The 26,949-nt window shown below is 36.3% G+C and overlaps 1 protein-coding gene and 1 non-coding gene across 4 annotated transcripts; one reads left to right on the top strand and one right to left on the bottom strand.

The window, feature by feature from the left end:
• Positions 1 to 55: 55 nt before the first annotated feature.
• LOC141707614 (tryptophan--tRNA ligase, chloroplastic/mitochondrial) lies at positions 56 to 9,234 on the bottom strand. Of its 3 annotated transcripts, XM_074510860.1 has the most exons (15): positions 9,077 to 9,234; positions 8,832 to 8,963; positions 7,166 to 7,253; positions 6,313 to 6,354; positions 3,931 to 4,020; positions 3,712 to 3,834; positions 3,248 to 3,319; positions 2,984 to 3,096; positions 2,825 to 2,846; positions 2,656 to 2,721; positions 1,477 to 1,533; positions 1,198 to 1,244; positions 986 to 1,067; positions 661 to 750; positions 56 to 527 (listed from the first exon to the last, which is right to left on the bottom strand). In XM_074510860.1, exons 1-15 carry the CDS (start codon positions 9,133 to 9,135, stop codon positions 393 to 395), a joined length of 1,218 nt encoding a protein of 405 aa, XP_074366961.1. In that variant the 5' UTR covers positions 9,136 to 9,234; the 3' UTR covers positions 56 to 392. The 3 variants fall into 3 exon arrangements, with proteins under 3 accessions (XP_074366961.1, XP_074366962.1, XP_074366963.1); XM_074510861.1 differs by lacking the exon at positions 6,313 to 6,354; XM_074510862.1 differs by lacking the exons at positions 986 to 1,067; positions 1,198 to 1,244.
• A 9,952-nt stretch (positions 9,235 to 19,186) lies between these two features.
• Positions 19,187 to 19,259, top strand: TRNAK-CUU (transfer RNA lysine (anticodon CUU)). The gene has a single exon. It is a non-coding gene; the product is annotated as a tRNA-Lys (tRNA).
• Positions 19,260 to 26,949: the final 7,690 nt, after the last annotated feature.

The raw sequence follows: 26,949 nt of genomic DNA, 5'->3' as shown, positions 1-26,949 counted from the left end.
TTTTTAATTTCAATATGGATCCCAGCTTTTCCAGCGATGGTCTACAGTTTCGGCATTACCACCTCAGAAAATTGCTTAATGTAGAAAAACTAAGAAACTTTATCAATTTATCTTTGATACACATGGCTTATCTGATTAAAATCTTCCAAAAGCTCCTAACACAAAACTCTATTCACAAAATATTCCAGCTACATGATATACTATTCAACCAAATCACCTATCTCGGAAAATATTGCATAACGGAATGCTGGCCTCTTAAATAAAGAACTCTTTTCTCAGTCAAGAATGTTCTCCTTTGTATGTGTAGCTAATAGTAATATTCCGTAGGGTTCTAATATTAGTATTTTCTTACTGGCCTCAAAAACAAATTCTGCTGATGGCACAAATTCTCCTCATCTCTGCAAAAACCCCATTGCCTGGTAGACATTCTTGAGAGTGGCATCTGCTACGCTTGCAGCTTTCTCAGCACCTTCCGCCAAAACTCCATCTAAATAACCTGTATCAGAAATGATTTCCTCATAGCGTGCCTGAAAAAGTGAAATCCCAATTGGCGATGGAGTCATGAGGCTGGTAACTATAGTCCAGTAATCCAGTTAAATTTAGTTTAACTATCAAATTATATATGTAAGTCACAAGAGCATCAAAAAAACAAGTAGAAACCTGGATCGGATTTAGATGAGCAACAAGTGCATCAGTAAGAACGACTTTAAACGTCCCCCAGTTCATATTTTGACATTCCTGGGCGACTTCCTGCCATGTCATTCATTTGGATCATAAATCTGTGTCTAGCGGATTTTAAAGTTTACATAGAAAGCATTTAAAACGTTTTCTATAAAATCTTGCTGGCTTAAAAGGGGTCAGGATTTTAAATTTTAATTGCAGATGACATAAGGTCTAATAAATTTTGAAAGCAGAGACAGCTCTAAGTGTACTAATAGATTAAAGCATTGCAACTGCTGGCAGCAATAAAAGTAGACAGTGCTACCTCTTTAGTTTTCCCTGTAACAAGCTGATATACTGACAGAAGGTTGTTACATTCAGGTCTATCTGGATTATCGAACTCCAATCTGTTAAACACGTGGTGTACATTATAAACTTAAGGGCATGCAACCTTTGGGAATAAACAATTTAAGATGACAAATTAATTTCTATGTGAGCTGGTTATTAACAAAAAAAAACAGAGATGTTAATATTTACCCTGAAAATGAGTCAGTCTTGCAACGCTTTATTTTATTAGCAATTACCTACAAAAAACAAGTTTTAAATCGGTAAAGTGGGGAGATATTAAGCATGTCTATATGAACATTACATCAGCGCCTTTATACATTTAATATTCAAAGAACTTCTAGCTAAAGGGGATTTTTTTTGGACGAATTGAGGACACAAGTACGAACACACAAGATACAAGATATTCCTAAGCAGCGTCGGACAAACTTGTACATAGTCGAAATGGTATAACGGGAAGCGGTAACTTACATCGTTTGAGTCGAGCAAATTAATCCGTGATTGATCAGAGGGTGCCGACTTAGACATCTAAAGGAATAATAAAAACAAAATCAGTATGTATCGAACCTGCTACAAAAACTCTTTGGAAATTTCAAACATGCAGTGAAATCCATGAAGTCCTACTTATTAGAACAAAAATAGGTTTTGCAAGATGATATAGACCTTTTTCACGTTACTTCTGACCTTCAGTGGACATATAGAAATATATTAATGCTGGAAACTAGGGGATTTTTGACCAAATGACTTGCAAAGAAAATGTAGCTAACTTTTGGCACCACACCACAAAGCAAAATCAACAATACAATACGCTACTAGATAATAATCATTTTTCCACTGGGATGAAAGGCTAAAACATAATTGAACTACTACCTAACTTGCAGTTAGGTAACTGAACTCAAAAAACTTGCAGTCAACTCATTAAAATGATAAAAACTTGCATTTAGATAACTGAACTCGGAAAGCTTACAAACAACTCATTAAACTGATAAAAACTTGCATTTAGCTAACTGTCGTTAACATACATTAACAGAATGAACGGAAGTTTATTCAAATTTTTTAAATTCTATAATTTATAAATTTTATAAATTTCGTAAAAATGATAATTTTTACAAAAATATAATTTGTATGTAATTTTTTAAAAATAAGTACGTAAAAAAACAAGCTAAGTGATTTATTTAAAAACACTAACTGATTTAAGCAAAAAACCAACGTATTTAATTAGCAAAAAAAATAATTATTTAGCAGAAAACACTAATGGATATATTTAGAAAAAAAGACTAACATTAGGAAAAAAGTTAAAAAAAAATAACTGATTCATTTAGAAAAAGAAACAAAAACAACTAACTGATTTATTTGGAAAAAACAAAAAACTAACGGATTCCGTTAAAGTCAAAGATGATTTAACGTTTGTGCAAATTTTTTAATGTTCAATGACTAATTTGCAAGTTAAAACGTAGTTCAGTGATCTGTTAGCAAGCTTTTTGAGTTCAGTGACCTACTTGCAAGTTGGTGATGAGTTCAGTGATGTTTTAGCCTATTACCCACTTGTACATCAATGAAGTTGTGAGACATCAGTTAATATTGTTTAAACAAATAAATTTATGAGAATAACAAAAATAGACCGGTGTGTGGAATTCCATCAATAAATACCTTAGACAAACCATCTGTAAGAGACATCACCCGGGCACCAGCAGGAGGAATAAGGGGCTCAGGAACCTACAAAATTAATCATTAATTGAGTTGTTCTTAACTAATTATGCTTTTCTGTGAGTTTAACCAGCAAGGACCAATACGGAATTGATGGAACACTAGAATTCACCTTAAATAAGGAACCACCTCGCCTGCAAGCAAAAAGAAATGTTACCAAAACGACAAGAACATAAATTGGCCGGTCAAGATTTTTACAATTAAAATGATTTGCACATGATTCTCTATTATCTAGATGACTAGATGTGCATATAATAATCTCATATTTTACCCTCCCAGTTTCTTCCACTTCCTTCCTCCATATAAATGATTAACACGCTCGGCTAGCTCTCTGGTTAACTCTAAATGCTGTTTCTGATCCTCACCAACTGGGACAAAGTCAGACTGCACAAAAAGACATATGTAAGAACTGTAAAAATTAAAGAAGCTCATATACATGACTAATTTTACAAGCTTGCAACCACGCAGGATACCTAATATAATTCACAAGTACATAACATAAGAATGTCGGTGTACGCATGCTGCATAAATATACCTGATACAAGAGTATATCAGAAGCCATCAGAACAGGATAGGTAAGGAGAGCAACTCCAACATTCTCATCACCCTAAGCAACAAAAAAACAAAAAGTGAACAAGGTGCGTCATGGAAGAATAAATATTCGAAGGCATGGCAATTAAGAAAAGTTAACAGTAGATGTGCTAGACGCTTCAGGCAGTTGTAGAACAATTGTATCAAGGAAAAAGTATGACAGAGAGAGAGGGGGGGAGAGGGAGGGGGGGGAGAGGGAGGGGGGGGAGAGGGAGGGGGCAGAGGGAGAGAGAGGGAGAGAGAGGGGGAGAGAGAGAGAGAGAGAGGGGGGGGGAGAGAGAGAGAGGGGGGGGGGAGGGGGGGAGAGAAAGGGGCTTTTTCATTTAGAGCAACAAACAAACAACATAAATTCTGAATGCGACCCAAAGAAAAATGATGGAGATTGAGCCTCATACAGTAGAGACGCACCGCCTTGCGGGATTTCTCTTTAAATTGAATCATTCTGTTCAACCAACCGATTGGGGTAGCAGAACTTAACAGCCACAACAGTTCTACATGTGCACGGACATGAGACTGCACAAATACTGATGCCTGTGTAAAGAAACTAAAAATCAGTATTTCACTTGCACATAGTCAGGAAGTTATTATGCCAGAACTAAAACAAGGGACGAAGGCCATTGACATTACCTTTGAGGTGTCAACGCCACATGCCAAATAAATTGCGGCAGTATCTTTTGTTGCTTTCGATAGTTCACGGGTATCATACGGAAGGGTTATCTGCCGGTGACATCTTGTCATGCTTAATCATAGTCGTAAAAGTGAATGTAGATACATACAGAGAATATATATCATGTTTCAGAAATTACATACATATATATGGAGATGATCAAATAGAAACAACTTTTAAGATGAAAACTAGAAACTAATCTAACCCACTAGATCAATCTAATCTAAAGGCCCCCCAACATGCACCACACAGAATCAAATTTTTGAATATCGTACATGTACTGCATGTAGAACATTACAATATGTTTTATTCTACGAAACATGCAGAACATTTGTTCAAATTGCAGAACATACACATTATACTTATTAAACTTAAATGATCTTCAACATTTTTAATAAATTAGTGATATTCGTAAAACATACTTCATAAAATAATATATTTCATAGTGTTTTGATTGCAGAACATACGTGGTCTTCGAGGTCTCCGATAAAAATGTGGTCTCCATAGAACTATTTTCATATATATATATATATATATATATATATATATATGTCAATACTTCTAACACAATGTCAAGAGCATTTTAAAAAATATCAAAATAGTATAAAAGGTATTTTGAAATTTTTAATATCTCATTATTTTAGATGATCTTATATTTCACTTCTATACAATTGCGCTTACAGATAAAAGATGTTAAAATGCAGTATTATGATGAACTCGGTACTTATGTATTATATGTCAAAGGTCATATTGGGCAAGTTATGTCTTTCCCAAGTATCAATTAAAAAAACGACATTCAACACTGTTAGCTGCACTAAAATTGAAAACAAGAAATTAGAGAGCAAAAATGATAAAAGGATAGGGTATGGTGATTTAATTTGTAAAAAAACTAAAAATGCACTACCCTAATGTTTTCCCAATTGCAAAAAGGAGAGATGTTTGGATCGCAACCCATAACAAAAGAATACTCGCAATTTGATTAAAAATGATAAAATATCAAATCTCCTTGTATCACAGGGGATGGGTCTAAAACTTATCATAATAATGAGGGAAAAACTTCTAATCAATAAATGCTTATTAGTACTAATCCACCACAATTATTAAATTTTTTTAAAAATAAATCATTTCATTACTCTATTACCATAACTTGGAATATTCCTGATATTATTTTAATCAATATAATTAAACTTAATCATATATAACAATATACTTTATTGCTAAATAATAACATAGAACAAATACACAATTAAGCTGCTAATTCCTTGCTCTGTATCGCCTAGCACGGCACCAGGAAACATCTTTAAAGCCCTAACTAAGTTTACAAAATTTTGGCAAGTAAAGGTAAAATGCTTACTAATTAGGACAAATTCTGCAAGAGACATGCTTACTAATATATGTTGCATCCGGAAATCATTTCACAGTGTATGTGTTCTAGTTAAATGTGGCAAACTCTTTATAGTATAGACTCATCTCTAATAAAATTTTCACGATATACCCAAGAAACACCTCATGTAACCAACAAGACTATGTTGGTTAGCCAATCCGAGGTCTATTTATAATTTTCTCTCTTTCACCATACTTGATCACTAAAATTTGTCCTAAATTTCATCACTTTTTAGTTCATTTAAAGGAACCATCTAATAACACCATCTTTATAGTGTTATCGATCCCTGTCCCACATAAGTTGACCTAAAAAGTGATAAGCTTTATAACATGATTATTTTAAAGGATTAAACATGTTATATACTATATATATGAGCAAAATGAACACGACGAGGCTATTAGCTAAAATACGAGGAATGCAGGGACACAATATTTTCAACAACCTATACACCTGGAAAATGTAAAAATTAGATTATATAGATAATCATATGTTTGAAAAGTTTGCAATTATTAGTTTATAAATGGCGCTTCACAAGCCGCGCCTTTACAATTGGGCCTTGCGTTTTAAAAAAAATGTGCATTAAACAACACTGGACTGAAAATCTCTCTACGATGGGACGAGAATAGCTCTAGCAAATAGCTAATTTAAATAATAATATATAAAACAAGTGAATGGCTGAATGCTAAGAAATGGTGCAGGATAACCCAGTAGTTTGTATAGTTGTAGAATCTGCTAGTCTAAGAGAGCACTTTCCGTTTGTCTCCCTTGCACATTTTAGGGCTATCTTTTTATCCAGCATTCTTCACTCTTGAAGTATTAAAGACCTTATCGTTTATATCTTTTTATTAGGTCTTTGGCAAGTTCTCCAAATATTTTTAGATGATAACAAATATAATAAAGAATATCTAGAATAATTTACGTAGGTATAGTCTAATAGTATGACGATAATATGACATACCGCGTGGAGATCCACAATGAAGAAAAGTGTATCATATGTATTCTGCAAAGATCAAAGAGTGTGAATGATCCAATAGACATGCATGCTATTAAAACTTAATTAATAAGGAAAAACAATTAAAGAGACGCCCAGCCAAACACCATTTACACCCATCCATGTAAAACTGAAGAAAAAAAATAGTTTCACCATAAAAAAGAGCAACATTGTACCCCAAGGCTTACGGCCTAAGAGAAAAAAGGACCTCAATTAATAATACATTTTCCAGAAAACTCTTTCTTTATACAAAATGTAATAATTTAAAATTAAAACATAAACTTCTTCGATCAAAGTTTAAACGAGCGAGTCAAAATTAGCGTCATGTTGTGAATGGAATCTCATAAACAGAGATCCTTTATAAGAGGAAAAAAATGTCAGTGAATAGCTAACTTAGTTGTTCATGAGGTTTTAAACTATGTACATGCCAAACACCATTTATGTAGCATGCGTTCAACTAGCCAGCTTAATAATCATATTGATGATCCATCATTCTTAATTTGAAAATAACAAATGCATATCCACTCAACCTTTATGGACTTTGATAATATTTTAAGTAAAAATACATTTGCTGACAAAAGCTTTTCACTTCCTAAGTCACAATCTGAAAAGGCCAGATCTGAATTGTTCTAGAAGTCTATTTAGCAAAATTAATATTAGGCTGAGTCTAATATTACCTAAATTACTCACAAGGTAGAAAGACAGCAACAATACAAATATGCCAAGTTCAAATTACGTCCAGCTAAAGTAAAGGCACTACAATGGTCGGATTTTTTTTCGGATTTCCTTATTCTAAAAAGTGATATTTAGATATCCTGACCTGCAATGAAACCCAATTCTTGATTGCGCCGAGATAATTTCCGAGGTGTATAGATCCCGTCGGTTGAACACCAGAAACTATCCTCTTCCTGTAGTTTAAATGTAATATTATGAGAAACCATACAGAAAATGAGGAACATATTATTGACTTATGAATACACGAGAACAATATATAACTTGTTGACAGTCCTAAGTCCTTGGCCACTATCAAACATATTATTGACTTAAGAATACATGAGAACAATATATAACTTGTTGAAAGTCCTAAGTCCTTGGCCACTATCAAATCAAACAAGTGTTCAGAGTTCAGTTCATTCAAATATAAACAACATTAATAAAGTAAGACCAATGTTGAGTAACCAGCTCATCTAAGATCATCTAGTTAACACTCCCCCTCACTTGAAGCCCATTTATGGGTCGAATAGTGGAACACCGGAGCCCATCTTTGGGGCATAATTGTCTTTAGTGTCCACAAAATATTGGGGGTGGCTAAGAATCGAACCTTAGTCCTCCCGTTAGCCTGAGCTCTGATATCATGTTGAGTAACCAGCTTATCTAAAACCTTAAGGTGTTAGAGGAAGACCCCGATAGGATTATATAGTTAACAACCAAAATATTGCCTCTACATTTGTAAAATTTTGGCTGAACCAGCATTGAGTTAGAAGCAGATATGGAATTCGGATCTTAAAAATAATAACAGGACTTTTAAGGTGATGAATGTGTTTTTCAAACTATTCATAGGACTTTATTAAGTAAAATCCAATAGAAGTGCCTAAGTGTCAAGACTTGAACCCTTGCTGAAAAAACTTCAGTGACCCATCCATATTCTGGAAAGGGCCTTAACACCTCCCAGACACTTAAAGCTCTCCATGAGGAGCCTTCCTCGAAAGTACAAAGAATACTGCTTAACATAAAAAGAATTCAGTATGAAATATGACCTGTTATTGTTTATGCTGTAAGTTGCTTCTGAGTTTCTATACTACACAATTAACGCTTAACATGCCAAGTAATCACCACCTTTTCCATTCCACCTTAACTATAAATCTTCTTCTACCAGTTTAATTGCACAAACCAAGACACCAATCATTAAACATAAAAATGAACTTCCATCTTTTAATTACAATGAGTAGCACTTTATAGTTTACCTATTGTAAGCCTAACTACCAAATTATTAAGAAACATCAAAGACCCTGAAAATTAGAAGATAATGCTTCAAAGTGTATATTGACTAGGCAATCTGCATATAATCAGTACAAGCTCCGGAAGGTCCATCAACTAATTCTTTTGACATTTTGCAATGACAAAAAAAACATAGGTAAAATTCAACATTTCGGCCCGATACCAGAAATAGTTTACAATCCTAGCAAGCAACAAAGTAAACACCAATAAACAAAGGCAGCATTCCAAGAAACCCCAGCTTTAAAAAGCCAATAAATTGGTAAAAAAAAAACAGAAGACTAAACATCGCAACAAAAGAAAATGCAACTTTACACATTAAAAAAAACAAAACCCGAAATCCCCATTGCAATTAAACAAATATTAATATAAACAACCTGTTATTATTATCCACTTGTATATCAATACAAAACAATCCACATTCAACAAAAAAAACAATCTTTCGATACAAAAATCAAAACTTTAGAAATTTACATACTAAAATGAATAACCTGACAGAAGTAGTAGAATTATCAGAAACTTGAGGTTGAGGTGCTGATAAACTGCAAAAGCAACGACCCCTTTTACCATAATCACCAAACAACTCAGCCCTTTTCAAGAAACTCCTCTGAATTCTACGACAACTTTTTAAAATCAAAAGCAAAATCAGCAAAACAATAGACACAATATACATACAAATAAAAAAAAATATGAATGTATAAGTGCAGAAAAAGAGGGTAAAGAATAGTAGAAGTACATGAGTGGGGAAGTAGCGGAGAGATTTAGAAAGGGAGAGAGAATTGAAGTGCGGCTCATCCTTCTTCGATTCTCAAGCAACCCCAATATTCTTGGCTTCTAAAGGTTCCAACTTTGGCTCTGGCCTCTATTTATCATTTTCTTTAAGATTTTTTTTTTCTGGGAATTTTGTATTTCTTTTTCTTGTATTTTTATTTTGTTCAATTAATTGTATTCTAGTACTTTTACGAAATTGAAGCTAATGAAATAAACCATTTTGTGGATCAAATTTCGACATTTTTTAAAATAAAATTGAAATAAGTTATAAATATTGGTCATACATTTGGGGGGAAAAACAAAGATACAATTTCACACAATTTAAAGTGAAAGGCTCGTAGTTATTAATTAAGTATTTTATAACTATTTTGAAATTATTATTTTTCTCATCGCATTTTATGTAAAAAAATTACCTTTTTGACACATTTCAAGGTAAAAATATTATTTGCCTATATTTGATGTGAGCAGGACAGCAGGTAGAATAGAAATGCCTTAAAAAAAAGGTTAAAGATCCGTGTAAAAGAATGTAGCGAGGGCCTAACAATTATTGGACAAAGAGGCAAGAGCAAAAAGAGGGTGTAAAATCAGCATTGCAACCATCTAATTTTAAAGCATCTTGGAAAGTGTTGGACCGGGAATAAAGGCAAAAGAAGAAGGCCGGTTAGGATATTAGGATTTTGGAATATAAGTTTGTAATAAAAAGTCCAATAAAGGTCCAATTGTAAGGGAACAAACCTATCTAAGACTTTTTATAAATATCAGCCAGTCGCCCTACCTGTAAAAAGTTGGAAAAATAAGTATCAATAAAGAGTATTATTCCTCACATAAACATGGCTCATATTTAGGGTCATCATTTGGCGCTAGAAGGAGCTCTTAAATTTGATACTCCAAAATGATTATTGAAGAAGCAGATCCAGAGAAATGTGCAAACACTACTGAATCCAAACTGTTCAAAAATCAAAACATGTTGCTCCAGCAGAAAATGATAAAGTACCGTCGACCCTCAAGCCAAGAGGGTTGTTTTAGGTGGAGGAAAACCCCCCACCTAAGGGATCTCAGGCGCAGAGACCACCAGTCAAACGCAAGAGGAGAGTCGTTAAGGATACTCGTTCTCGTGTTTTAACAGAAAAGGGAAAGCAGGTGCTCTCCAGTGATGCTAGATTGCATTTACAAAAGTTGAAGCAGAAGAAGCTCTTACGAGAGAAAGAGATAGAGGGTGTAGAAGGTTCGGATGATGAACTCAAGATGTTAGAGGATGAAACCCAAAGACTAGAGTCGAAGTTGGAGAAAATAAGGAAAATTCAACATTTGCAGCAAGAGTTAAAACAGGCATCGATTAGGGAAGGTGGTGATGAGGAACTTGGTTATGTGGAGCTTTCGGAGGATGATGAGGATTACTATTATGATGAAGAGGAGGTTTCTACTGAGTCTATATATTCAAGACCCCGACGCCCCAAGACAGTCTCTTCAGGGGGAACTCCGCAAGGGTCAATGTCAACAGATTCGATATCAGAGGAGGAGTTCCTGAAAATGCAGGAAGATATGGCTCAGTTGCGAGATCTGGTTCAAACTCAATCGAGGTTCGAAACCCCGGTGGAAAGCCCCCACTCTCGAAGCATCGAAAAAGCTAAGATAGACAGGACTCTGAAAACCCCGGCACTCGACCAATTTGATGGATCAACCGACCCATCAGGCTTCTTTAACACCTTTGATGGTCGAATGGCGTTTTACGGATACTCAGAAGTTGCCCGTTGCCAATTCTTCTCTACATGCTTACAAAGCACAACCCTACGTTGGTATTACAATCTCCCATCTAGGTCAATCGACTCTTGGACTACATTGAAGACTAAATTTCAGATAAGATTTTCAAGCAATTACAAAGGGGGGAAAATCACGACATCTTTGATTTCGATGCATCAAAGGCCTAACGAATCCCTGAGAAGCTATTTAGGTCACTTTCATCAAGCTATATCTGAGATAACAGTCCTAGAGGAGCCTTTGGCGGTGAATTATTTAGCAGCAGGCATTGATGGAAGCCGACATGGTATTTTACTAGAAGAACTCATAAAAAAACATCCCCAACATCTTCATGTAGCATTCCAAATTGTTGAACACCGAATGACACTCCAAGAAGCAATGGGCAGTATTAGATCTCCGCGACGCTCTAGTTACAACTATGACAGGTCAATAACTTACAGGCCCCGGACCCCGAGATCGCGAAGATATAAATCTAAATCCCCTCGACATTCACCATCGAGAAGAGATGTTGGAAAGGAAGAACATCGAACCCCGAGAGGTCAAGAATACCAGCGACGATCTATTTCAGATCGAAAATGGCAGTCACGTGACAGAAAAGATAAAGAGTTTACCAAACTCACAGTCGATAAAGCAACGATTTTGGCAATTTTAAAGAAAGAACCTGACTATCGACCCCCGAGGCCGATGAAGCCGGGTCGTCCTCCGAGTTCTCGGTATTGTGACTATCATAAAGATATTGGACACACTACAGAACACTGCTACCAACTAAGCAATCTCATTGAATCCAAAATCAGAAAAGGTCATTTCGTCCATTATATTGAAGGACATAGCCAGACTCATCAAAGACAAGACGACAGAGTAGTCGATGTAATCTTCGAGGGTTACGCCGCTGGAGGCATGTCAAACAACTCCCGTAAGTCATACGCCCGAGAGGTGTGTAACATTAATCTTCAATGTCCCAAGAGATACAGACCATCTCTATCTCTCGTCATATCCTTCTCGGACGAGGATTATGCTCCAAACATCATACGAGGTCATCAAGATACGCTAGTTATCACCGCCAAAATCGACACTAACACAGTAAAATAGATCTTTGTCGATAATGATAGTCTTGTCGACAACCTCTATCATCACGCTTTAGCGCGAATGGATACAGGGGATACACGGGCAATGAAGTAAAAGTGGTCGGAACAATTGACTTGTCGGTGCTTTTCGGCACGATGCGTTGCCAAGTATGGAAAATAGTTAGGTTTCTTGTAATAAGTGCAAACTCAAGCCACAATGCCATACTAGGTAGAACGACAATCTCGGCATTAGAAGCCATTACGACGATTCCCCATTTGAAGATGAAATTCCCGATTGAGTTTGGAGTGGGAGAGATGTGTGGCACCAAGCGGTGTCAAGACAATGCTACTTTACTACCGTCGTGCATAAGAAGCAAGATAATGATTCTAAATCTGTCAACGAAGTCGTTCAGATAGACCCCAGTAGCATCATCGACATTTCCAAGGATCCCTCGTTCTCACATGTCGGTGAAACGATCGAGGTTGAGATAGATGAGAATTCCCCTAGTAAAACGGTTAAAATTGGAAAATATTTAAGTCCTCAGATAAAAGATGAATTAACAAGGTTGCTTCGGGAGTTCTCATACATATTTGCATGGTCACCATCTGACATGCCTGGAATTCCAACCGACGTAACGAGACACTCCTTGCATATCGGCCGCCAAAAGAATCCTGTCAGAGAAAAGAGGTGCACATTCTCAGAAGAAAAGCATCGAGCTATCGACAAAGAGCTTGATCGGCTATTAGTGGCCCGTTTTATCGAGCCGGTGAAATTTCCTACATGGCTTGCTAATGTTGTCTTGGTGAAGAAAAGTAATGGAAAATGGAGAATGTGTGTCGATTACTCCGATATCAACAGAGCATGCCCTAAGGGTTATTATTCTTTTCCGAATATAGATCAACTTATCGACGCAACGGCTGGTCATGAACTGCTATCTTTCAAGGACGCGTTCTCAGGCTACAACCAAATCAGGATGGATGATCAAGATTGGGAACAAATGGCGTTTATCACATATCGAGGTGTCTTCGTATATCGGAACATGCCTTTTGGATTAATCAACGTCGGTGCAACATTTCAGCGCATGATGGATGAAATATTTAAAAATCAGCTGGGTCGGAACCTCGAGGTGTATGTCGACGAAATGATAACAAAATCAAAATTTTCAAGCGGTCATGCCATCGACCTTCGAGAGACCTTTGAGAATGTTCGTCGTAATAACATGCGATTGAATCCGTTAAAATATTCTTTTAGCCTAACATCTGGAAAATTCTTGGGATTTCTTGTCTCCCAACGAGGGATCGAGGCTGACCCCTCGCAAATAAAAGCCATATCTGAAATGAAAGACCCTTCGACCATTAAAGAGGTTCAACGTCTCACTGGATGTATAGCGTCCCTTCGGCGCTTCATATCACAGGCCTCTAAAAAATGCAGTCCTTTTTTCAAGGTTATCAAAGAGGCTTCAAAGAACAAGAAGTTGATATGGGATGATCAATGTAAAGAAAGCTTCGAAGCGCTGAAAACTTTCCTGACAAGCCCACCAGTTTTAGCAAGAGCATTGCCTCGTGAAGCTTTAAAAGTATACATCTCAGCCTCCGATGGGTCAGTAACCTCCGTTTTGGTCAAAGATGTCGAGGGACGTGAAGCCCCAATTTACTATGTCAGCCATACTCTGAAAGATGCAGAAACTCGTTATCCACATGTGGAGAAACTAGTTTATGCTCTCGTTATAGCAAGCAGGAAGCTCCGTCACTATTTTCAAGGCCGTCTTATAAAAGTTATGACCGACCAACCCTTGAAGCGCATCCTGCACAAACCGAATATGACAGGGCGTCTCGCCGCTTGGACGGTGGAACTTAGCCAAATTCACATCAAATATCTACCCTGGAGTGCAATGAAGTCCCAAATCCTATCAGACTTTGTTGTAGAATGCAAATTTGACAATCCTATAACTGAGGAAATATCGTTCCCACAAAAGGCTTGGACTCTTTACGTTGATGGATCCTCAACATCATCATCAGGGGGCGCATGTGTGATTTTAATCAGTCCAGAAGGCTTCAAAATACAACAAGCTTTAAAATTCTCATTTTCGGTAACAAATAATGTAGCCGAGTACGAATCTTTGTTAGCAGGGCTACGCCTAGCGATTGAGTCGGAAGTGAAGATTTTAGAAAAATTTGGTGATTCTTAGCTTGTCGCCAAACACTTACAAGGAAAATTCAAGGCCCCGTGGGAAGGACCTTATCAAGTGACAGGGGTCGTTGCACCAGGCACCTATCGCCTGTCGACACTCGAGGGCACACCTATCAAGAACGCTTGGAATGCTATTCACTTGAAAAAAAATTATCAGTAGACTAAGTTATTTGGATTGTGTAAGGGAAAACAAGAAAGTCGTCTGTTAGACTATAAAAATTAGTTTTAACGAAAAGGGGATGATATGAGATCCCAGTTAAAACATGAAATCTTCCCTTTTAATCCAATTATAGAATATAATACTTATGAGTAAGTTTCAAGTTCGAAAAGTTACAAAAATCAAACATTATTGCACAACTAGTTCTGATTACCAAAAATCACAAAATTCAACACATACTGAAATAAAAAAAACAACAACAACAACAAAGAAAAAGCCACATAAAAGTCATGAAACTTGAATACCGAAGCAAAGTCCGTCTTTTCCTTGCTTGTCACTACATCAAGTTTCTTTACTGCAACTATGTTTCCATTCGCTATAATTCCCTATTTACGACATAAAAATTAGCTCCACAAAGTTAATCATATGTGTTTAGGTAAGTGGGAGACTGAACTCGCCCTGTAAACATCTCCAAAACCTCCTTCTCCTACTCTGTATTCTAAGCTAAAATTATTTGTTGTTGATTTTAAGTCTTTGTAATTGTACATAACTGCTCCCTGCAACTTGGTTACGCCTAACATATCACCTACAGTACAAAGAAAACCAATTCATCAATAGATTGATATAAATCTGAAGATTTACAGAATCATTTTTATCATTTGAATGTATCAAAAGTCTGTGCAAAATATGGTTGTCGGTTAATAATTATCACCTCTTTCAGCTTTCTTTGATTTTCTTAATAAATCGATACCACGAAAGCAGGGAAAGCATAAGCGAAACAAGGCACAAACCACCAATTAAACCCACAATAATAAAATAGTAAATCGTCATCTTCAGAAGAGATGATCAACGTAGCTCAAACATAACATAGCCATAAAGTATTTAACTAAAGTAAATCACAATCCAAGAATTACATAGTCAACGAGACATCCCTCGCCTTCAGGGGTCGACAGGTGCTCCAACGGCGTTATTCTCCTTGAGGTTAAACACAGGCGAATCCTTTTCTTCGGAAGCATCAAGGAAAAACCAAGATAAAAATAACTTAACCATCGTCTTAGAAAATAGATAGTCTTAAAGAAAGATTCAGGTAAAATAATGGATCTAAAGATTACACAATAAACGAGGCATCCCTCGTCTTCAAGGGTCGATGGGGTCGGCAGGGGCTTCAGCTTCCTTACGCTCTGTAGCATAATCCTGTAAGTAATCTTCAAAGCGATGCCCCGATACGTCGAAGCTCGCATATTCATATCTCTGGAAACACCGACCATATCCATCTCTCAAAGCCCCTGCGATGTCCTCTACCCCTTTTTCAACTTCTAACTTTAACTCAAAATTTTCTTTCTCCAAAGCCTCGTATTTCCCACGGAGGATGGATAGCTCGACATCCAAGGCTTCACGACGCTTTGTTTCACTACTCAACGAGGTCTTCATGTTCTTTACTCGAGATCCACTTTCCTCCAAACCTTTCTTAAGACGGTCGTTATCAAGTTCAAGATCACTTATCTGAAAAACAAATCGTGATAATTAGACATATAAAAGTATAAATGCAGAATAATAAAATGAAAGAATATAAAACAATTTAGCTTGCCTTGGTTCGATAGCTTGAGCTCGCGTTGGATAACTCGACAATACGAGCCTTAGCCTCAGCTAAGTCGGCTGAAAGTTTCTTCTTCTCATCCAACAACTGGTCAGCTCCTCCTCGACACCTGAAGCAGGACTCCTACCATCATTAAATTTATATTCCTCAAGAAGATGTAGGACATCAGATAGAAACTGACAGAGTAAAAGAAGCAAGGAAATCAAAGATAAGTAAAACAAAAATAATTTATTTTAAACCATCAAAGTCTAAACAAAAACAAGAAATGTTACATACTCTTCCGGTACGCCCCAAACAACGATCAACAAGCTCGCCCCGCGATCCCTTTGCATATGCACTCGAATCTTGAGGAAGATTGAAAACACAAAAGGCTCGAAGGGGGACGTTTGAACCCCCAGTCCACCTTTCAGACGGCCGAATCTCGACATGAATAATGTCCTTATTGGCCTCAATGTCAACTGTCGGAAGAAAAATTCCCTGATTACCAATTATTATTAACGTTTTGTTTATACCACTTCCCGCAACATCCCCGGGAATTTTCTTACCTGCAACCTACTGTGCATCAACAACAACACTTCGGGACCTTTTCTGAGAAGGATTCCCAACCCCTTCAGAGACGACACGCTCGGAACCTCCCACGACCTTGTTTCCTCGATCGTCTAACAAATCAATTGAAAGCGTCTGTGAAGACGGATTCTCCTCCACCCTCGGAAGGTCGATAGCTCCAGCCCTGGATTTTTTGACCAACATCAATATAGCTTTATCCATCTCTACCAGCACTCCACTCTCTAACAACTTTTTCAAAGAACTTCCAGCGACTGAAATAGAAATAGACGGACAAAAAATATACAAATTCCATTAATAGGCATGGAGACAAAAAATAATAAAAATATATATATATAAAAAAGAAAAAACAAAAGAAGGGGATAACTACAAAGAACAAATAATAACATCTTACGATAATGCCCTTCAAGAAATGTAGAATCTTTTAAATCATTATGGGTAAAAATAGGTCTCGACCCCTGAAACCCATCAAGGTACGTAGCATCATACTTATCAAGGTTGTTCAAGTAGTCGACGGTCGACTGCGCCACCTTACGACAGGGTCTTACGAATTCTAAGTCCTTACCACCGATGTAAATCCATTTAGGGTGATATCCCGAGTTAAAAGATTTAACACTAAAAATTTTGGGTCGTTTATTCTGGTTGTCAAAATAAACCTAACCGTTATGATATCGAATACAGTAAATGGAAAAAAACAGTTTTACGGAAGGAATCATATCCTTCTCATGACACAAAGCTATGAAACCACTATTTTGAGCCACCAAGTTAGGCGACAACTGTGTAATCCCACATCCTATAGCTTCGTACATCGCTAAGTGGAAGGGATGCATCGGGAGTCGAAGACCATACTCGAACATAATTAACGGTATGTCGTGCATACCAAACTCTGGCATCACCCACATCCGCTCGTCGGGGGCCGGAATACGCAACCTATATCCGTTCTTTAGATCAACCCAATACCCTAATTTAGTCATATTTAACCTATGGTTAGAAAATGGCTTATGTAATTAAGGCTACTACCCCGGGGAAACTCAAGACGACCCAGTTCCAGACTCTCACGAAGAACTCTCTCTCTATACTCCAAAGTACGAGGACTTATGGGCGGAGATACCTTAGATGCTATCTCAACACCAGAAAAGAGTTCATCTTCGTTCATAAAGTCGAATGATTTACATGTGTTTAAGTTCAGAATCTCTAAATTGTGTAAGTTTATGGCAGATTCTTCATCACCCTCTTCTAAAGGACATTTTTCAGGATTGCGGAAAGGATTAGAAGAAGCAGAATCTGGGTTAGCCATGGAGATTGAAAAAGAAAAACGTGGTTAGATAACTAAGTAAAGGATTCAGACCCTCAAGACTCAAAGATGGAAAACTCAATTCTTAAAGATTAAACTAAAACAAATACATTTAAGTTGTAGAGAACTTACAAGGGAAGTGGAGAAACCGGAGAGAAAATGCAACTTATTAAAATATTGCAGGACCTGTTTGTTAAATGGGAAGGAAGATGAAGATACTCCTCACATTTAAATTAACACATCTTGCATATACATATATCCTAACAAAAATGTAGCATAAATAAAAATATGAATTTATAGAGAAATTATAACTTTTTATTTTTTCTGTATCTTTTTTTAATGCTTATGCAGGTTGTAATTGGGAACCGAAGCAACAAATCTAAAGATACTATGACAATGTTTGCGAGGGATAAATGTTGGACCCGGGAATAAAGGCAAAAGAAGAAGGCCCAATTAAGATATTGGGATTTTGAAATATAAGTTTGTAATAAAAAAACCCAATAAAGGCCCAATTGTAAGCTATATGTACAAACTACTATAATTCAATGGCTAATCTTTGCAACTGTACTGTTTTTTTTGTTTTAATTTTATCCAAATAGTTTTCCTCCAATATCCAAATCTGATGGCTCCCCATCAAGAGTGACATGGGTGTTTTATAAAATGAAATGTGGATGTCCCATGATACAACAAAAAAAGAGTTCACATGCCAAGTTTGCATATTAACACACATTTTAGCGGCAGCCTCAGGAAGATCTCATCACTTCGTAGCTCTTCTGGTAGCTCGTTTCGGTGCTACCAGAGGTCTCTCAACTCAATGTGTTGCATTTGTTGGAGAACTCTATTCTTGGGATAGGCTATTACTGATGTGCATTTTAAATACATGCAAATTCCAAATAGAAATAAAATTTGTCCAACCTGCAAACTACGCAGTGCATCAGCGTACAATGTGCATAATAACAACAGGTCTTCAGAAGTCGTACAAGTGTCTGATGTGCAATTGTACTTGCACAACAGCTAGTTATATTGTGCAATTATGCAATAGTGAATGAAAGATTAATCAAATATTAAGGAGGAACTAATTAGTATTTCGGCAGAAGACCAAAAATAGTGAAAGATTAATAGGTCAGGTTTCCTCTTGGGGAACATAATTCAAGGATTTTGGTGGGTCTTGCTTGCCAGTGTGTACCCTAGGTTTACATGAACTTAACATAGTTTATTATGTCTTAGATGACGACAGTAAACAGGTCTAATGGCACCTGGATTTGCATGTTACCGCCGATATATGGATAAGAAATTGGAAATGCAGATGAATAATGAATTTCCCACTCATTTCCCATCCTTTGTACCTCAAACCATCCTCCACCTAAGAATCTCTCTCTCTTAACTGCAAACCATTTTGCATTCCTAAAATTCTACTTCAAATTCTTTGATCAATAAAAAATAACAAGGTGCCCGTCTAGCTCAGTTGGTAGAGCGCAAGGCTCTTAACCTTGTGGTCGTGGGTTCGAGCCCCACGGTGGGCGATTTCATTTTTAATGGGTTTCATTTCTACATCCGTTCTTAATGTTTCCCATTTTAGCATTACTTGACTTGAATGGAAATCAAATATTGTTTTCCGATCAACAGTCCTAGTAAAACCCAGAAAGTCGAAAACTATGAAACTTTGGAAATGGAAAATAAATCCGTGATATAACTTAATGTCAAATGCCATGATTACAAATATTATGCACATACCCAGGAGTTGGGCTTTTCATCGGAGTAACGTGCACTTTGTGTGTCAGATCATTTTAGGTATCATACTTTAAAAACTCTCATTTCGTGTACATGAACTCTGCCCGTTTTTGTGGTTAGTGTATTTCCGTCAAAATAAAGCACATAACCGTTACTTTTGGTGGGGGCAGTTTTGTCAATAAAATATTAAACGGCTCTATTTAAGTCGATCCCCCATTGTATTTACCCCCAACCCCAATTGCTTGATATATAAACTCTAATTGCATCCACCCTCTACAGAAATGGCAGAAAACTTTGTGTGTCAGATCATTTTAGGTATCATACTTTAAAAACTCTCATTTCGTGTACATGAACTCTGCCCGTTTTTGTGGTTAGTGTATTTCCGTCAAATAAAGCACATAACCGTTACTTTTGGTGGGGGCAGTTTTGTCAATAAAATATTAAACGGCTCTATTTAAGTCGATCCCCCATTGTATTTACCCCCAACCCCAATTGCTTGATATCTAAACTCTAATTGCATCCACCCTCTACAGAAATGGCAGAAAACATGGAAAACTATGATGACATTCTTGATCTGGCATGTGATTGCAACCAGATGAGCGTGGTGAAGACTCGTTGGTACGGCGAAAACGCTGGATGGAGGTTCAGAGAATGTGTCGAAGAATAATGTGGCTACCATAAGTGGGTAGTCCCACCACTTGGACCTCGAGCTGTAGCGATTGAGAAGCTGCAAGAAAGTATTGCTGAGCAGGTGCACAGGTCCGGGCGCAGAATGGATAGGCTTATCGAAAAGCATCAAACTGAGATGAATAATGTGAAGAAGAAGCAAGAGTTCACTGTTATTGTTATGTTTGTGTTATTTTCGCTAATGATGAACATGGTTCTTGGTGCAGTTGGACAAGAAGCCGTGGTTGAGGATGGAGGTTACTCTTCTGAATCTGATTAAAGCACTGAATGGTTGTTGTTTACAGATGGTTTTGGTTTGCAGATGTAGTTGTGCCAAGTATGCACAATTTAGTGACTCCAATTTAGTTGTATTTTGTTGGTGTTCTTATTTAGGTACAATTTAGTAGGTGGTTTCTTTGAACAATGTAAGGTTGCTTTTGTTGATGTAATATTAGACTTTGATTGAAAAATATGTTTGGTAATTATTTTTGTTACGTTAAGTTTGAAGCACTTATAGATCGATCGACAATGCACATTGTAAGACTATATGATTAATATCCGACAAATAATATAAGCAACATATTGTATGATATTAATGAGTGACAAATACAATATAAGCAAAAAATCATAAGATATTAAGCATTAAGCAAATGGTGAAAATACATTATAAGCACCGTACCAAAAATTTAACATTCTAATGTTATCGACCTCCAAAATATTTCACCAAGCAACTACATGAAGCAACATACATCAGGTGGACAATAGGGTATACAAAACATCCTAATACCAAGTTGAAATAGACTATGATAATACTCAAATTTTTCAGAGAGGGTGCTTGCTTAAATTTACCTCCATTTGCCTCCTTCTTGCGTCAATATGTGCCCTAGTAGTTGTGGTTCCCTAACCTTGAATATTTGTTTGTTGTGCCTCAATATGAAGTGGAGTTTTTTGAACCTTTGCCCTTCTATTCTTATTTTGTAATACCCCACCCTGAGTGCCTTCAGTAATGGTCCTTTTACTCACCCCAGAAGCTGTTTCATTTGTTGTCCCATCACTTACATTACCTGCAGCACTTGTTGTCCCACCTCCACCAGTTTGAGTGGAAGCATCCTGGCCTTCAGTAGTCATTTGTGGCTTCTTAGGGGTTTTAGTCCTAACCTTGACCATCTTCTCACATCCATTTGCTCTATCATGTGCATGTGTAAGTGCGTTGTTCCTAGTATTAATATCTTAACAAAATAATCAGCAACAATATTGAACATAAATAGGCTTACCCTAGCTGGACAAGTCCTTATATTATGATTGGCCTCAGTACAGTAGGTACACTTTATTTTGATATTGTGTCTTTTAAGCTTTGTTCCAGATGCATCAGCTATATCATTCACCTTACTCCTCTGCTTCTTTGGCCTCCCAGGTTGAACCTTTTTTTCTGGGGGCAAGGGCCTTGGATAGGGTGTTTCAGTCCATTCTGTCTCTCTTACTATTAGCTCAACAATGTTTGAATAACATTCTAAAAACATGTCTTTGCTGTATGACATGTGAATAAAAGGCTCATATGGTTTCTTGCTCCATGCTATGCATGCACAAGCATGGTAACAAAGAATACCAGACATACCCCACTTCTTACATGCACAATTATGAGCCTCCAAATTTACTACCATCTCATAACCACCAGCAACATTGTCACCAAATACCTAGCACCTCCACTCCAAGTCACATGACAACCTTTACTTTAATTTATTGCCCTACAAGTAAGAACAAAATCATAGTTATCAACATCTCATGTATTAATCCAAAGGTACCTAAAGAAAGTTATTTGACTTACTTGTTCAGCCTCTTCATAGCATTAGGACACACTGGATTGAGGGTATAACTGTTCAACATTTTGTCTCTTCTCTTCTTAATTCTCACCATAACATCATTATGAATGACCTTTAGCATAGATAGAATAGGTAGATCCCTGTATTTCCTGATTGTGCTGTTAAAAACCTCACATGTCACTCCTGCAAAGATTCCTGAATGCACTCCTGGACCACTGACTTCTAGGTTTTTCACTAAGTCATTCAAAACACTTCCTTGACAACTGTTGGACAGAATTATAAATATCAGGGTATAGTCAATGAAATGTAATTGCACTTTATATGAAAAAATGTTAAATTTGACAAACCTTTTTCATCTCTTCCATATGTTTGTTAAATGTATAGTCAGTGGTGGCCCTAGCAGCCAACCACAAATACATCCTCACACCAATGCCTTTATGCTCCTTCAATATGTTCCTATATAGATGCATGACACAGAACCTGTGTTCTGCATTAGGGAATACAGCTTCCAAAGCATTTATTAGGCCCTGTTAAAGCACCAACCAATCACTAACTATTATTACATATAGAAGTATTATTATACCTTTTGTCTGTCACTTATAAAAGTAAATGCACCATCATTATCTATCCTCATATCAGACTTGAGGCTCTCTAGAAACCAGTTCCAACTGTCATTATTCTCAGCTTCTACAACTGCCCAGGCAAGGGGATACATTCCATCATTTCCATCTGTTGCTACAGCTGCAAGCAACTGACCACCATATGGGCCCTTCAAATGACATCCATCCAGTCCAAGCAATGGCCTAAAACCATTTCTGAATCCCATTTTTAGTGGACCAAGGCATATGTACATTCTTTTAAATCTCTTTCTACCACCTGCTAGTTCTTGATCTTCTCTCATAATTTGAACTGTTGATTGAGGCATCACCTTCAAAATCTGCTCCCCATACTCCCATACTCTCCTATACTGATCCACATGTTTACCATTTATGTTGTCCAAAGCTTTTTTCTTTGCCCTTGCAATTGCATATATACTAACATGGTAATGCCAGTCATTAACAACCTTTTTCAAAAAAGCAGCTAGTGGCCATGTTGGATTCATCCTGATTTCATCTTCATAATGCTCAGCAATCCACCTAGAATTAATTTGTTTCTGATAAAAAGTAGTTGTGCATGTATGTTTAGGGTTGTATATGTTGGATATATTTGAGATGTCATGTCTAATATATTTCATGTTTAGTTTTCAGATCTTAACTAACAGGAAATATCAGTTCTTACTGGAATCAGGACTTACTGGAAGTCAGGACTTAAGGATATCAGGACTTAGATTATCAGAAGATGGATATCAGAACTTAAGTACTGTAGTTAAGGAAGGAAGCTTATTTACAGGAAAGAAGATCGAGACTAATACAAGAAGAAGATATGCATGGAAAGAGTTAGAGGACTAGAAGAATTATATAAGATATCTGATTGATATATTTTAGGAGACCGAATTATATTCCATATCAATTAGAAGTTATCTTGTAACTTTGTGTCTATATAAACACAGACATAGGTTTACACTATATGTGTTACGATCATCGAGAAGATCATACATTGTAACCTAGCAGCTCTCGTGATATTTGTTCATCACTGAGAGAGAACAGTTCCATTGTAACAGAGTTTATTATATCGAATACATCTATTTTCTGTTACTTGTATTTTAAATCGATTTGATTGTATTCTACACTGTATCCAACCCCCTTCTACAGTGTTGTGTGACCTAACAGTATACCTTGATCTGATAGGTATTAGTTGAGTTCATCTTTGAAGCATAAATCTTCCATTCACATGGCTTCTCACAAATAAACCTCACCATGATACCATAGTTCCTGCATATCTTAATAGGTCTTCTGTGCATAATTGCTTGCTTTCTCACTGCAGCTCTGAAGATTTTAGCATTTGGAAACAACATACCAAGCTGGAACTCTGGGTCCTTTATGTCAGTTATGGGATTGAAGATTGGAAATGCGACTTCATCTTCATCAGTTGAATTACATGCCATCATCTCTTCATCACTGGATGCATAGTTAGTAGAGGCATCACTGATATTTCCTCCTTCATCTTCACTATAGCTTTTGTCATCTTCCAATTTTTCATTCTCAGGAACTATGTCCTTTTCTGCAGCATGCTCAACAATGTTTGCTCTATCATTTGGTTTCTTTTTCTATTTCCCTTGGGCCTTCTCTTTATTTTTCTTATCCCTCAAAATCTTGTGATTACAAACCTCATCATCAGGTGAATCCATGTTTGAAGCATCAGCGTAAAAACTACAATCACTCAGAACATTTTTTTGTCCACAAGGTTATAGTCCTCATCAGATTCACCATCACTGAACCCCCTTACATTGTCACTAATATTTCCTTCATGATCTTCCATCATATCAGCAATGTTTGCTCCCACCTGCTCTGTGGTATGATCAACATACTCCATATTTTCAACTTGTGAGGGGGCAAACTCCTGAGCGGGCACCCTATCAGCATCAACTACAATAATAGGATCAGTTGTGATGGCAAATACATATATAACCTTTGATGGTGGAAGCAACTCACACATTTCTACAATATCACAATCTTTGTCCAAGGTATGTAAACCTCTTGTCATATCAGTCTTTGGTCACTTATAGAATAAGGTGTATACTCCTATTTCCCCACACTCTTTTAACATGTTTATCAACTCCAATAAACTCATTGTTATCTGACTCACACAAATCAAAATAGTCATAGGACCCCCAACATATTGAATGCCTAAATATGTCTCACTAAACATGCCCACATAATGTAGTTTAATAGTGAACATGTCTTCATAAGCTGCAACAACCAAATTTACCTTATAAAACAACTTTACCCATGTAACGCCCTCCAGACCCGGGGTATAAGTCTGGGGGTTACTAGCTAATCACCAAACCTGTACAATCTGATTTAACAAATAATTAAAAAATGAATCTAAACTCCTTTAACACTAACCAGGATTTTTTTAGGTTGAAGTATGAAAACAAGAACCACTAAATACTTTATTACAAACCAAATTCAAAATCTTACAAACTCTCTTTATTAAAAACCATTGTCTAACCAGTTTTAAACTAATTTCATCTTTTTATTTAAATACACACACACTAACTATCTACACTCCACCTGTTCGGGCAACTAAAAACTTTCTTCCTGGATTGGGATCAACACCTTGGGTATGAGAGGATCCTGAGGCTTGACCTGCTTCTTTATCACTCGAGTCCTGATGGGTTTCATATTCCTTCTTAACTGAAAACAATAAGGTGAATAACAACAAAAAGGGGTGAGCCAAAAATTGCTCAACAAGTCCCCAAAATATAAACAGTGTTTAAGCAGTTTAAGTGAATCGGTAACCTGGGTATATCTGCAAAGATATAACCCTGCGATAATAGAAATAAGGCCATTGTTGGCGAGTACAAACGAACTAAACTGGACACAAGTTTGAATCTATACCCTGCTGATCAGCCATGATACAGTGCAAATCTATATCCCACTATATAGATCCAGTCGGGCACCCAGGCACTACAGCCCATCTCAAGGATCCGGTTATGTCCCGATCCTTAGGATTAAGTAAACTTAATCCCCAAAAGTATCACTATCCAGTCCATGAAGTAGCAACCGGAACAATCAGTATGCTTTGATATATTCTAATCACCAGAATATATCAATATTTGTGAGTAATAATTGGAATATGAACAATAAATTCAAAGGAATTGAGAAATCAAGAATCGAAATGAAATATGAACAAGATAATCAAAAGAGTGCAAGCGTGATAAGAATCTGAAGAAATATCATTATTCTGAAAGTAGAATAGGGGAAAAACTTGCCTTCTGCGTGACTCACTGCAAATATGTCACCTTCGTCTATCACCGACTCAACCTGCCTTGCTGGCTTAGCTTTTGTTAGAGAAATAGAGTGATTTAGTCATTTCGTACTTCAATTGCGTATTGAACCGACTTCACATCGTTCCTATTGTTTACCCATGCGCTAATAACCGACTTGTATATTATATATTAACAAGTAAGACTCGCTTAACCACATAATACACATAAGCACATAATTATTTTTATAGTTAAAATAATTTTTAGAATCAAAATCGACTTTGCTGATCGCTCAACTGATCATTATCTGACTCGTTTCCTATTTTTCGGAATTTTTCGGACTCGTCTCGGCACGCAATTCGACTGATAATCAAATAAATAAAAAATTCAACTAATTTCTAAAAGAAATTAAGTTTTAATATTGTTTTTAATGAAAAGAATTCATTTTTCTAAGTCAAAGGGCTTTCGTTTCGCTCGAATCGGACTAACGGTCTATTTAATATCAATTAAACACGGATAATTCAATTTATTATTCAATATAAATAATTATTACTAATTTTTAAACCCTAAAATAATTTTTAAATAATTGTTTAAGAAAAATCAGAATTAAAAATGATTTTTCTATAATTTTTAGAATTAAAATGAATTTATTATGATTTATTGAAAATTATTTGATTAATTATCAAAATAATTAATAATTTTTAAATAATTATTAAATAATATTAAAATAATAATAAAATAATAAACATTTGAGAAAATAACTAATTCTTATTTTTAGTTAATATTTCAGAATTATTTATAATATAAATCAATTAATTAAATAATTAATTAATTAATCAATTTATAAAATAAATAAAACTGATTTTTATAATTAAAATAAAATAAAAATAAAAATTATTCTCAGAAACAACTGTCAGAAAATTATTTCTGACAAAAACAGATCAAAACCGGGTTGGAAACCGGGTTCTGAAAATCCAAACGGGTTGGCAAGAACAACCCGACCCACCGAAAAATTCCCAGATTCCGGTCGTAGCTCCGGCGACCTCGATTCAGGCCAAAATCAGTACCGTTTGTACTGATTTTTACAGGGTTTCAATTCAAAACAACTGCAGCAACTCATCTCCGGTC

This window comes from Apium graveolens, chromosome 2, assembly GCF_009905375.1.
Source record: "Apium graveolens cultivar Ventura chromosome 2, ASM990537v1, whole genome shotgun sequence".
NCBI lineage: Eukaryota > Viridiplantae > Streptophyta > Magnoliopsida > Apiales > Apiaceae > Apium > Apium graveolens.
Note: the sequence above shows the minus strand (reverse complement) of the source record. Positions and strands in the feature narration are given on the sequence as shown.

Excerpts from the sequence above, each read along its gene's own strand:
- LOC141707614 (XM_074510860.1), bottom strand. The coding sequence starts at position 9,135 with ATGAGCCGCACTTCAATTCTCTCTCCCTTTCTAAATCTCTCCGCTACT. Across the intron at positions 6,355-7,165 it reads AGAATTGGGTTTCATTGCAG|AATACATATGATACACTTTT; the intron begins GTCAGGATATCT and ends TGATCTTTGCAG. Across the intron at positions 3,320-3,711 it reads AAGAGAAATCCCGCAAGGCG|GGTGATGAGAATGTTGGAGT; the intron begins GTGCGTCTCTAC and ends TTTGTTGCTTAG.